This window comes from Narcine bancroftii, chromosome 4 (genome assembly GCF_036971445.1).
Source record: "Narcine bancroftii isolate sNarBan1 chromosome 4, sNarBan1.hap1, whole genome shotgun sequence".
Taxonomy (NCBI): domain Eukaryota; kingdom Metazoa; phylum Chordata; class Chondrichthyes; order Torpediniformes; family Narcinidae; genus Narcine; species Narcine bancroftii.
The window spans coordinates 112,715,871-112,729,861 of NC_091472.1; the positions used below are offsets into that span (position 1 = coordinate 112,715,871).

The 13,991-nt window shown below is 44.7% G+C and overlaps 1 protein-coding gene and 1 long non-coding RNA gene across 2 annotated transcripts in view; one reads left to right on the forward strand and one right to left on the reverse strand.

Moving 5' to 3' along the window:
- The window catches only part of tmx4 (thioredoxin-related transmembrane protein 4), a 103,764-nt gene extending 101,524 nt beyond the window's left edge, over positions 1 to 2,240 (reverse strand). The window contains exon 1 of the mRNA XM_069932439.1: positions 1,815 to 2,240. Coding sequence (XP_069788540.1) covers positions 1,815 to 2,113 — 299 coding nt within the window. The 5' untranslated portion in view covers positions 2,114 to 2,240. The remainder of the gene's footprint in view (positions 1 to 1,814) is intronic.
- On the forward strand, positions 1,709 to 12,629 carry LOC138761003 (uncharacterized). The gene is made up of 4 exons (XR_011356060.1): positions 1,709 to 3,837; positions 3,934 to 4,319; positions 6,118 to 6,208; positions 6,581 to 12,629. It is a non-coding gene; the product is annotated as an uncharacterized lncRNA (long non-coding RNA).
- The last annotated feature ends 1,362 nt before the right edge of the window (positions 12,630 to 13,991 follow it).

The following is a 13,991-nucleotide window of genomic DNA, read 5'->3' on the forward strand; positions in this document are numbered from 1 at the left end:
ACAGTTCTTCTAAGTAAGGCTTTGAGAATCTATAGGGGAATTTAATGAATCAGGTAACCTGTTCCCCCACCCACTCCTCCATCATCTCCCAGAGATGCTTACTGACTCGCTGAGTTCCTCCAGCAATTTATTGGAACGACTTAGCTTTATGTGGACAGATGTTGATGAAAAGAAGATGCTGATCTAATGAAATGGTCAGTGGCTAAATTGGGCATTATTGAGATGGCAAGAGCAACTTGCTGAGAAGATTTCAGGAAATGAAGAGACCAAGACTATTTATAATTGGTTGTAATTACCCATATTTTGATGCTAATTGCCAAACTATTTAAATATGTAGGATTCTGGAGACTCCAGACACTGGAGTCTAAAGAACAATCTGCTGGAGGAACTCTCTGGACCAGTTTTGGGCCAGACCCTTTGTCAAGAACCTCTAGTTATATATGTTGTGCGGGGTTACGCTTTTGAAAGGGATGCCTTTCAAGGGTAAGAACAGTGTACCGCAGAATGAATTTGAAACATTGGTGTAGCAGAATGGTGCTGTCCAGTAAAAAATTATCTAAAATCTGCAATTTTACTTTGTGCAACAACATAAAATTTCTCAAACTTTGCCTCAGAAACAAAATATAAAATCGAAGTAACATCACACTTCTTAAACAGCCGATGCAACTTTTTTTGTACAAACCTAAAGCCGCAAAAAGTAGTATGGTAAGAGCTGAGCTTGCACCCCAGCCAAATATTTGATGAAATTTGCAATGAATCTGAAAAATGCACAATGTTCAATGATTTTCTGTTACATTAATATCCTCTAATACCAATTTCTTATTTGGGACATTCAGAAACTTAGTTTTCTGGCCAAGCTGTCAATATTCAGAAGCCTGTCTGGTTTTTTTTTACTCATTTCTCGACTAAGGGCTCAGGCCAATAACGTTGATTACCTTTGACTTCCTAACTTCTATAGACGTCGCTGTATTTTGCATCCCTTTAAGATGACTCAACTGACAGACATGGAACTGCTGCAGAAACTCAGCACATCATGCAACATCGATAGGAAGTAAAGGCTAACCAACATTTCGAATGAGCCCTTTATCAAGACATGAGCAAAAGCAGGGAAGTGTCTGATTAAAAAAAGGAAGGGAGGTAAGAGCAGAAACACAGGACAACAATTAAGCCCTCTTTCCCTGCAAAAAAAAAGACCTTGAGGACTCAGGCCTGAAACTTTGGTTATTTGGCTTTACCGCCTATGGACGTTGTGTTGCCTACACGTTTGTGTATTTACTACATCACAGTGCCTGCGCCCTGCTAGCCTGTACTCCTCTCCGTGCCCCTTTCTCACTCTTCTTCTCCTCCCACCAACCTTCTTTTATTCAGAAGCCAGTCTGTTTTTTTTTTACTCATTTCTTGACCAAGGGCTCAGGCCAATACCCTTGGCTTCCTAACTTCTCTAGATGTCGAGTTTCTCCAGCACTTTTGGACTGTGCCACAGAAAACGTTCTTGCATAGTATGGCTGGAAATATCAGACAATAATTTGGACAACCGAAGTATATTTCTGACCATGGCACAGGCTTGATCAGCACGCAATGGTAGCAGCTCAAGGCTGGGATGCAAAGAAACCCACTGGAGTTGCACCAGTCCCGGCCCTCGTGTGAAGGGGCTGCACCACTGCGTTGAAATCCAGGCGCCATCCAAATGCTGGAGCGCGCACCAAAACAGCCACCCGCAGCCTTGCTGCACCGACAGACTCCAGGGGTCTGCTTGACCGGGTGCGCTCCGGCGGGGATCCCCGGACCCACCCGCCCCGGGGGCCCTCACTCACAACTGCAGCATCCACTCGCCGGTCAGGATGAGCGTCCAGTTGGCATCGCCCAGCGATCGGACGGCGGACGCGGTCGTCACTGTGTCTCCGCCGTCAGGCTCCGCCAGGCAGCAGGCCGACTGGGCCAGCGCCAGGCCTAGGGCCAGCGCCAGGCCCCACAGCCAGCGCGCCTGTCCCGGGCCGCCTGACATCTGCTTCCCGTCAAACGCAGGCACGGCGAGCTCCGAAGGACGTGCTGTGGCTGCCGCCGACGTGGTCGCTCCCCCCGGGCGGTGGTGGCGGCTGGAGCGCGCACACATTCGGTGGGCGAGGCCGGGACGCTCCACAAGGCCCCGCCCTCCAACCCAGGCTGCATGCACGGGTCTCGTTCCATGGCCCCGGGCAATGAAGATGAAGGCCTGGAGAGCAAGACTCTTCCCACACTCCAGATCATTTCAACCAAACCAAAAATGTGAGGCAGACCCACTCCTCGGCTCGGGCAGGATCTCTGCAAGGCAATGTTTCAAGCCAAAACCCTTCCCCATGGCTCCTCTGTCCAATTGAAGGCCTCAACCCCCACCAATTCTGAAAAGTTGCACAGCCAGCATGAGCAATTCTTGACATTTTTGGGGTCAAGTCAATGGAAGAACTGGAGGAAGCCTGTCGAAATTCCACCGCCTTTCAATTATTTCAAGGCTGATCTGCACCAGCACTCCATCCGCACACAACCCGAGGGGGAGCTTTTATCCAGAAAAAAAAACCAATCTTTCATCCTTCATAATTGACCGAACTGCAACCTTTTCTTTCTTCATTTATAGTCCCAAGCTTCGATGACATTTTGTGCAGTTCCCAGCTTCGAATGTGGATGACCTGGCAGTAAGTTCAGTGATATTCCCTCTTAGTGTGCGGCTGATTTATCAACGGGGCAAAATAGAGTCCCTTAATATCCCCCCCTCCCCACCAATCACCCGTGATTCACAGGGTTAGTAGGAAACCAAAGTGAAGAGGAAGGGACAGCGTACAAGTAGTAGGCCTTCTTAGATTGTAAAGCCACAGGACTTCTGCAGACGTGACCCGTCTTTGGAAATTGGTTTGTGTATTCACACTGAGCACAAAAAAGCCGGCTCCATGAGCTATTTCACACTGCAAGCTGGCTTCCCAAAGCAAAGGAGGTAGGACGTTTATCGCATCAACTTGGAGTCAACTATGACATAAAACATATGCGCCTGAAGTGTCACAGCTGCGCACTCAAAATAGCGCTGGAACAAAAGATGTGTTTAATAGCCTTGTACATTCTGCACTGTCTTAGAACTCAATCAAAGCTGCTGAGCGTCGTAATCGAAATGATGAAGCAAGAAATGTCACAATCATTAGAAGAAAGTCTTCGTACAATCAGAAACGCATAGGAGGACAGTTTGAGCAGAAGCAGGGAGGCAGAAAAGTGCGCAGATCTTAAACGCCGTAAAGTGCGTCATTTGATTCTTCTGAGTCAATTTGCGTTAATATCCAATAGAAGGATGTAGAAGAGAGAGGCCTCAGGAGCCTGTGTTCTGGGATAATGTCCTCAATAACGTTGATGCCGATGAATGGAGATGTCACTTTCGTATGTCTCGGAACACTTTTGACTTTATATTGGAACTCATTGAGCCTCACTTGAGGCACAAGAGAGACAAACTGGCGATAGCATCTGGAACCCTGCCTTTGACTTGCCATAGCTTTGTGGTGGTATGCAACCCCATGTCAATATCGATCCATCAGTTGTATTTTTGGTATCAACTCTCCACAGTGTTTGTGTTGGTACGCCAGATTACTGAAGCATTGCGGGTGGCCTCTAAATGTTTTGTTGAACAAGTAGGGCATGTCTTCAGGAGACAATTAACGGATTTGCTGAATGGAGGTATCCAATGTGTGCTGGTGTTTTTTGATGGCACACATATTCCCATCATTGCACCCCCCCCCCCCACCATGAGGAACCACAAGCATACAACAATCGGAAAGGGTGGTACTCGATTGTTCTGCAAGCTATGATTGACCACAACTGCTGGTAATAAACCTGGCCTCAGTTACAATCTGTATTTATCAATGAATGTGTAAGTTTCTGCATACATCAATCTAAACATTAATCCCTTTTATTTTCCAGCATCACAGATGTGTACATGGGTTGGCCAGAACGCATGCGTGATGCTCGAGTTTTAGCCAATTCACCCCTCTACTGAAAGAGGGAAGATCAGGGCAGGTACTTCTTCCTACCAACTCAAAACCATAATGCTGAATTCTATGCTGAATCTAATCTGCCTGTCTGTATCCTGCGTGTTAACTCGAATTTGTTGATACTGATGAAGTTGCTACAATTTTGAATTTCCTTCACTTTCATCGTGGGTTTGACCTGGCAAGATTGGTCATGGAGTGCCACGCTCCACCACTTTTGAATTTCCTTCACTTTCGTCGTGGGTTTGACCTGGCAAGATTGGTCGTGGAGTGCCACCTCCACCAATGGCAGAACCCCTCTTGGCGTATCAAAGATGGGTAAGATTGGGACCACCCCACCCCCCCCCCCCATCCACCTTCATTTTTTTTTAACATAGAGCACAAAATCCAACTTTCATGATCTGTGTAAAAGGGGCTACTGGTAGGTGGTTGGGAGATTATGTGGAGGAGCAGGCAGATGGGGCAAAATTGCAGTCATGGGTGAGTTGTAATGCAACAGGGAAAGAGTTTTATTTTTTTAAACAAATACAGGATGGAAGGCATTATATTTAAATGCACATAGTGGAAGACATTTGCAGTGTGCCAGATGTCCAAGGGTATCAGGGAAGGGAAATGAATGCAGTTACTATTGCGAGGGAGAAGGTGCTCTGAAAGCTGAATAGTCTAAGGGTAGATAAGTCTCCTGTATCAAATGGATTGCACCCTCAGGTTTTGAAAGAAGCAACTGCAGAGATTGTGGAGGCATTGATAATGATCTTTCAGGATTCAATAGATTCTGGCATGGTTCCAGAGAACTGGAAAATCACAAATGTCACTCCACTATTCAAGCAAAGAGGGAAAGGAAATTATAAACCTGCTAACATAATGTGGTCAAAGGAAACACACATACTGCAGGCTTCTGGTGACTTCCAGTCCAATGGTTGGTGGGGGGGGGGAGGGAGGAAGAAATATTCAGGGTCTCTATATTTGCCCTATTGATAAATTAGCATTGGCATGAAGTTTGGTCCAGGTCAGATGGGCTCAAAACAAGATGTATGTGCCCCCAAGGTGATTGCATATGAAAGCTGATCAGCACAGACCACATTTGCCCAATATTACCACTTGCGAAATTTGCGTTTCACAGAAACACATGATGAAATTGTGTATTTGGTCGACATGGGCTCATGGGTGGAGGGGCTTCACTGTATCTCTAAATTTAAAAAAACATTAACTAGATCTTTTTTTTTTCACCATCCCTAATCCCAGACAGCCAGCTGTGGTTTCATAAATTTGATCTAATTTGCAACTATCAGTGATTTAAAGTTATTGACATCAAAGATTGCTGACAACAGTATTCCAAGATTCTGACAATCCAGGCAGGTCTACTAAGATTTTAGTTTTGTGCTTTCCTTTATTTTTATTAATAGATATATAATCTATCAGTCACCTGTTGTAATGCACACATTGTAGGTTATCAACAACAATTGTCCTCTTCAGCTTGAGCTTAAGTATAATGCTGCCCCTTCTTCATAGCACCACATTTTGACTTTAAACTTCAATTATAAATTACTGTGTTGATGGTGTAATAGAAACTGCCTTTGAATGTGTTGCTCTGTTACTGTGCATCAGAGTGGGAATAGTTTGAGAGGAAATGTGTGCCAACAGAAGATAAAGGATGTATTAAACAAAAGACTGGGATAAGATTAGCTTCCCAGGGTGTCACAAAGTGGCTTCAGTTAATGAATTATGGTACTTTTAAAGTCCAGTTGAAGGAGTAGTACATAAAACACAGCAGTACATTTTTGCAATCTGCCATGTGATAATGACCAGATAATCTCAGTTCTTTAAATATCTGACATCTGACTGAGCAATAAATATTTGGGGACTAGATCATAACAGCAACCATCCCCAACAGATTCTTTGTTATCTTTATGAAGGTATCTGGAATATTATGATATCATAAATATAAATTCAAACCCACCTTTCGTTGTCAATTATGCATGTTCCTGATAGAGGACTGAAGCGGAAATTACTCAAAACAACGATAAAACAGCAAGTAGCTGCAAAACAGTTACATGTACCTTCATGACATTCTTATCTCAGGGGTCAATTAATGACATCCGATTCTATTTTCTAGGATTGGAGCATAGAGAGTTGGTGTTGAAAAGGGTGGAGCGCGCAAGGGATGTGGAGTAGCGAAGAAGAGATGTGAAAAATTTGATGTGAGAGTAAGTACAGCCAACAGCAGGTTCCACGATTTCTCACTTCCTGATTATGGGAGGAAATTGCTTTCCATTGATGCCAATGACGATGAATATCATTGGGTGAGGTGCACCTTGCTGTACATTAAAAAGCAAGAAGACATAAAATTGCTGTGAAATGAGAAAGTCTGCAGACACTGTGATTGTAGTTAATACACAAAAGTACTGGTGAAACTCAGCAGGTCCCACAGTGTCCATCAGAGGCAAAAAATACATAAGCAACGTTTTGGGCGGGCCTTGACATAAGGTACCTTGATGAAGGGCTCAGGCTCAAAACATTGGTTATAGATCTTTGCCTTGCTCCTTAATAAAAATGCTTGTACCTTCTTTTCGTTACAGACCCTCCTACATCAAGATGCTGCATATTAGAAAAAGCCAAATTCCTCGCAATATACCTGGTCAATGAACTGACCATTGCATAACTGGCCATTCATCCACTGAATAGAGCTCCCTTGATCATGGGTGGGGAGAATCGGAAAACATGACAAGATGCAAATCTGGCTTCAACATAACTTCAATGAGAGAAAATTTGATCAAGTATTTTTTTCTTATATAATAATACAATTACTCGGTTAATTGAAAAGAAATTAATGCCTTTAACACCTTTTAATTTGTATTTTTAGGTCCTTTGTTAACTTTCTGTGACAGGCCGTTACTTTTCTTTCTTGCTTTCTGGTATTTCACTCCACCCCCATCTTAACAGCAACACAAGAGTAAATCCTTCACCAACACACTTGATTACTGAGCCTTTTTGAAATGGCAGATTTAAAATCAGGCTAACAATGCAGCAAAATAATTTGATTTCAGTACACCTGCAGCTGACTGGAGATTAGGGACCGGGTAAAAAAACAGTGGCCCATTACCGCAAGCTGGTTTGTCATAATATTGCCAAGGCCCAAGTTGTTTTTTTATATCATAATTCCACTGATGCCTGGGGCAATGTAAGCCCATTTAGACCTGAATTAAGTGTTCTACAAACTTGTCTTAGCGTAACTAAATAATAGCAGCTGGAAGACCTATAACAGTTCAACACAAAAGTACAGGGCAAAGTACAAATTGTATAAAATTTCTCTGAAAGACAAGAACTTTACAAAACAGGAATTCCTCAAGCCCATTTGTGATATACAGCCTGCACTGTAACAGCAGAAGATACGCAGCAAAATCATAGAATATACAACCAAATTCATTATATTACACCAGCAGGGTAAGGGATGCAAAGATGGTGCCAACTTTTCTTGGCTTTGAACTTCACTCAAATCACACAGTATTTTAGTACACCTTAAATGGTTCATTTTTCACAAGCAGCTTGTTTTGAAGTTGATTGTTCCTGTTTCTTAACAGCATGTCTTTGTGGTTCTTTTTTAGGAATGTAAATTATTAATGTCAAACAGTTAATCCTGTTTCAGTTTCGGTCCTTACATATTTAAGATGGTGTAGCGGGCCGAGCAACCACGTAGTAAGACGGACCAAATCACGACCCCAGTCAGTTGAAACAAGATGGCGTGGACCCCCCCCCCCCCCACCCTTCTCAGGAGAAGGCCATGTTTGGCAACACACGTTGCCTGGGAAATGTCATCACTTCCTGGTTGTCCGTTGCAGGGCAGGCAGTGACTCTGAAACACATTGACATCACTCCCTTGGACCAGTGTGTCCCAAACAGGAAGTGGGTCGATCCCTTAAAGCAGCGTAAGAGATTCAAATAAAGTCAGTAACTGGTTCACTCACATGTGTGCACGTACTTCATTACAGTACCACTGCCATTAGTAGACGCTACAGTGGTGACCCAGAAGGTTCAAATGTCTTTGGAACCCACCTCGAACGCGACAAAATGCAGGATGCTGCTACCACTACAGTCACAATGGCTGCAACCAATGCAGTGGCCATGCATTTGCTGCCCTTCTGGGCCATCCAGCCCAGGAACTGGTTACAACTGGCCGAGTCACAGTTCCAGGTCAGAGGCATTGTCTCTGAGGACACCAAGTTCGGACGCATTGTCAGTGCCCTGGACGCTGGTACCACAGCTAAAGTAAGCTTCTTAATTGAAAATCCTCCTAAGGAGCATAAGTACTAATTATTCCGGTGTTTCCTCCTCGATTCCCTGGAACTCAGGCGCACGAGCGCGCTATCTGCATCCTGAATATGCAAGGCTTGGGCAATAGATACCCCTCTGAGCTCATGCACGAAATGATGGCGTTAGCGGATGGGCACAAAAAATATTTCTTATTCTTGGCCTTGTTCCTCTTCAAGCTACTGACGCATGTTTCCTCGACAATATCAGAGATGGATTTCAGCGCCCCACACCTGGTAGCCAAGGAAGCTGACAGACTTTTCCATACTCGGCAGCAGAGCCCGATACATGTTCAACTGATCTACACTGTCGGTGCCTCCGGCTCAGCCCCTGTACCAGGGTTTTCCCCTCTGTTGGTTCCACCAGCAGTTGCCACGGCCCAACTGTAACACAATGAGCACTCAAATGGAACGATTACTGTTTCTTCCACCGCAGATGGGGCCGCATTGCCCTTCAGTGCGTCCTTCCATACTCGTACCCCAATGCTAATTCGAGCACGGTAACGCAAAATGAACAGGCCAGCCAACAATAGTGGCCTCAGCTATTGGCACACCAAAGGCCTATTCTTCCTAAGTGATCAGCGGACAAGGAGGGAATTCCAAGTCGACACGGGTGCAGAAATTAGCCTTTATCCCGCCAAAGTACTTTGAGCTCAAGCACAATTCCGAGGGTCTCCCCCTACAGGCAGCCAAGCTTCGGCATCTGTCTGGTCACAATCCATGCGAACTGTTTTCCATTGGAAGTGTCCATTGGGCAAGCCCTACTCAGAGCCAATTTCCTCTAGCCACACAAGCTCCAGGTAGACATGAACAGATGCTGCTTGGTCAATGCTACCATGTTCCAGGAATGCCCCCTCACACTGCGGTGACATTCCTTTTTGCCATTGGGCATCCATACTCTGAACCGCAATAAATATGCCCTTTTACTGGCCAAGTATCCGTCACTGTTGGTGCCAAATTTCCATGACGCTAAACCAGCACATGGCGTGGAGCACCACATCGAAAACACTGGACCACCAGTGTATGCACAGGCACGGAGCCTCCTGCAGGACAAACTCCTCCAAGCCAAGACTGAGTTTGCTGCCATGGAGAAGCTGGATATTGACTGCCGTTCAAACAGCCCCTGGGCATCCCTGCTGTACATGATCCAGAAGATCTGGCTTTGGCGTCCATGTGGTAACTACAAACAACTCAATGACATCACAGGCCCGGATAGATACCCCATCCCCCTCGTTCAAGACTTGGTGGACCTCGTCAAGGGGGTACCATCAGATTCCAGTGCATCCTAACAATATCACGAAAACGGCCATTATTACACCCTTTGACCTTTTCCAGTTCCTCCGGATGCCTTTTGCATTAAAGGTGTTTCAACATCTCATGGATGTGGTTGGCAGGAACTTCGATTTCATCTTCATCTATCTGGATGACATCATCATCCCCAGCCCTGACGCCAGTATACACGGTATGCACCTGACTTGCCTTTTCGACAGGTTGCAGGAGTTTGGACTAAGTGCCAATTTGGCCTGGAAACAATTGATTTTCTTAGACAAGCCGCTGCCGAATAAGGTACAAACCATCCAGCGATTCCCAAGGCCGAGCACCATCAAAGGCCTACAGGAATTCCTCGGGATGGTGAACTTTTATCATCATTTCCTCCCGGGAGCAGCCGCTGCCATGGAACCCCTATTCGACCTCATCAAACTTGGCGACAAGGGGCTCCAGTGGACATATGAAACCATCGAAGCATTCCAGGCAAGTAAAGCAGCACTAGCGGAGGCCATATCTTTGGCTCATCCTGATTCTTTCTACCCCTGGCCCTTACAACAGACACATAGGACAGAGTGGTTGGCACTGTACTTGATCAGTGGCATCCCCTGGCTTTCTTCAGCAAACATCTCCGGTCACCAGAACTCAAATACAGCACGTTCAACCATGAGCCGCTGGCTCTTAACCAAGCAATACAACATTTCCAGAACATGTTAGAGGAAGCGTTTTCATTGCCTACACAGACCACAAGTTCAGACACTCAGCAAGGTCTCAGATCCATGGTTGGTGAGGCAACAATGACACCTCTCCTACATTTCAGAGTATACAATGGACATTTGACACATCACAGGCAAATCCAATGTTGTGGCTGACGCTCTATCCAGATCGGCCAACTCCGCTACTTCAGGAGGGCTTGATATTGCTCATCTGGCTAAATAGCAGGTGGAGGATGCTGGTGTCCAGGCCTACTGAACCTTCATTACCAACCTGAAGGTTAGTGATTTCTGTCCTTCACTGGGAAACCCGACTTTATTGTGTGACATGTCCATAGGCTTCCCCAGACCCATCCTACCCACGACCTGGCGTCAGTGAGTGTTTGACCAAATGCACAGTCTGTCACATCCTTCAATAAGGTCCATAATCTGCTTACTGTCCGACAAGTTCGTGTAGCATGACTTTCGCCACGAAGTAACTCTATGGGCTAAGACTTGCTTGGATTGTCAATGCACCAAAGTGCACAGACACACCAAGGCCCCTCTCCAGAGTTTCAACCTAGTGCAATGCCGGTTTGACCATGTGCACGTGGACATCATCGGAACAGGCGTTCCTTGTGAGCCAACGTATGCGGTATTTATTCACAATAGTTGACAGTTTTACCCGTTGACCGGAAGCGATAATCCTGCCTACATGTAACACAGGGACTTGCGCCAGAGCTGTAGCACACTTTGGAGTGCCGACCCACATCACCTCGGACCGAAGGACCCAGTTCACATCCTCGCTCTGAGCCAATGTAGCCAAGTTCTCCACAGCCTTTACACCACACCACGGCTTACCATCCTCAGGCAAACGGACTTGTCGAACATTTTCACCGCCATCTGAAAGCAGCCCTGAAAGCTTGACTTCAAGGCCCTAACTAGATGGATGAACTCCCATGGGTGCTGTTAGGAATTCGCATAGCATCAAAAGAAGTCCTGCCAGTGTCTTCCACTGAGATAGTGAACGGCTTCCCGCTTACCACCCCAGGGACATTCACTTCAACCCTCCTGGCCCTCAACCCAGTGCCTTTGACATCCTCCAGTGCTTGAGGGAACAAACAGGTAAGCAGAAACCTCCGCCACCTTCCCAACACTGGCTCTCCACCCTGCCACGTCCCTGCAGATTTACAGTCTACTAACTTCATTTACGTTTGCAGTGGACAGCAAGGAACTCGCCTGCAATGCCCCAATGAAGGCCCATTCAAGGTGTTGCAGCGCGACGGTTTTGTTTTCACCCTGGACATTGGCAGACGGCAGGACATATTTACCATGACCACCTCAAGGCAGTGCATTTGGACTCAGGCCAGCCCACCTGAATTCCCAGGTCAGACACATAGGCAACCCGCCGAAAGACAATACTGTGACTTGCTCAAAGAGTGGCAGCGATTCTGGGGTTTGGGGAGGGGGAGGGCTGGTGTAGTGGGCCGAGCAACTGTGTGGTTAGACAGGCCAAATCGCAACCCCAATCAGTTGATACAAGATGGGAGATGTTGCCACTTCTGGGTTGGACGTCGCTGGGCAGGCAGTGACTCCGCAACACACTGACGTCACTCTCTTAGACCAGTATGCCCGAGGCAGGAAGTGGGTCGTCCCCTAAAAGCAGCGCAAGAGATTCAAATAAAGTTCAGTTATTGGTTGTGTGGTCATTCTTCATTTCAGCGGTCATTAGCCAGCTGCCACAGTGATGTCTCGAGGGTTTGTTTCCCATTATATCAAATACCTTTGTTTCTGTGTAGCTTTGGTTTTGATCTAATTGTTTTTTTTTTATTTTTTTTCTCTTTCACACTGTGAACCATATCAACCAAAATACATACAAACATTTCCCTCTTAAATATACACATTCCCCTTTTTCCCCCCTCTACCTTCCCACCCCCCTCCAAAACCAATAAACATTCAACATATAAAATACAATAAAGCCATTGAACGATGTCATCACACAATGAAAATAAACAAGAAAAATGTGTCATCTACTTTTACACACTGGGTCAAGTCATTTTGTCTTATCATTTTAGGGGGTGGAGGTCTGAGGCAAGCCCTCTCTGTTATGTTCCATGTACGGCTCCCAAATTTGTTCAAATAATGTGACTTTATTTTTTAAATTATGTGTTATTTTTTTCCAATGGAATACATTTATTCATTTCTATGTACCATTGCTGTACTCTCATGCTTTCTTCTGATTTCCAAGTTGACATTATACATTTTTTTTTGCTACAGCTAAGGCTATCATAATAAATCTTTTTTGCACTTCATCCAGTTTGAGGCCTAATTCTTTACTTCTTATATTACTTAGAAGAAAGATCTCTGGATTTTTTGGTATGTTGCTTTTTGTGATTTTATTCAATACTTGCTTTAGATCTTCCCAAAACTTTTCCACTTTCTCACATGCCCAAATTGCATGTACTGTTGTTCCCGTTTCCTTCTTACAGCGAAAACATCTAATTGTTGAATATTAATTATTTATCTGCAGGGTAAATCAAATCTTTAACACACACACACACAAAGCAAAGGAAGTTTCTTTTAGCATTTGACATTCCTGTCTGATATTTCTGCATTCATTTATATGAATGGTAATTGTCCATCTGTAAGGCAAACATATTATCAGTCAACATAAAGCAGTGGCTCCTTTCCTTAATGTTTGTTGTTTCTGTGTGATTTTTTATAAATTCTTTGACACATTGTGTTCACGATAGCGAAAAACCTATTTAAGCTAATCCTGTTTCCCAATTCTCAGCTGTACTCCTGTGCCTGATTTAGTTTATATGAATTTGTTGTCACGTGAAAATTGCTATTCCAAAAGGTTCCCACTGCAGCACCATAGTGGGACTCTTATAGTATATCCTGTGGTCATCCAGGCACTTCAATATGATGTGGATTTTTGCCTCCACTGAGTTCCGACCTTCACTCCTTTTTCCTTTCATCAAATCCCATCCAACCATACTATCACTCACACTAATTCCAATCCTTAATGCAATTCACCCAATCTAGGCCTCAATTATATCTTCCCTCAATCTGCTTTATTCCAAAGATGCAAACCCCAGCGTAACTCAAAAATCCACATAAATAAAATTATCCAGCGTGAATCTGGGCCCTCTCCAATACTATCAGATCCTTCCTGTTTATAGAGCCTGATTTGTACATTCTCTCTCTACCCTACACCTCAAACAATATCAATTGTCATGCAGCCCTGAACACATTTAGTGATCATGTATGGCAAAGTCTCTATTTTTCTGCACATCTTGTACTCTGCTATTTATCATGTTGTTTGCCTTAACAAATACAATGCCTGATACTCCTCTGTTTTGAACAATTTTCCACATTTTTGCCGATGGTCAGCCACTTAAATAGAACATTATGGTAGAGTTCAGGTATTTCAGCCCATGCTCAACTCCTCAACAATCCAATTTTCTCCCTAACTTACACCCATAACCATCAATTTTTTTTCTTCCATATGCCTATCCAATTGTCTTTTGAATGCATCTATTGCACTAGCCTCACTACCACCATTCCAAGCACCTCTGATTTATCGGGTGGCTATTCCAAAGGAGGACATCATCATAGGTTACCATATACTATTACTGTTACGGGCCCAGAGGTCCCCAAAACCCAGCAGCACTAGAAATTCACCAAGACAAATGGTTACTTAAACAAAAGTTGCTTTTAAT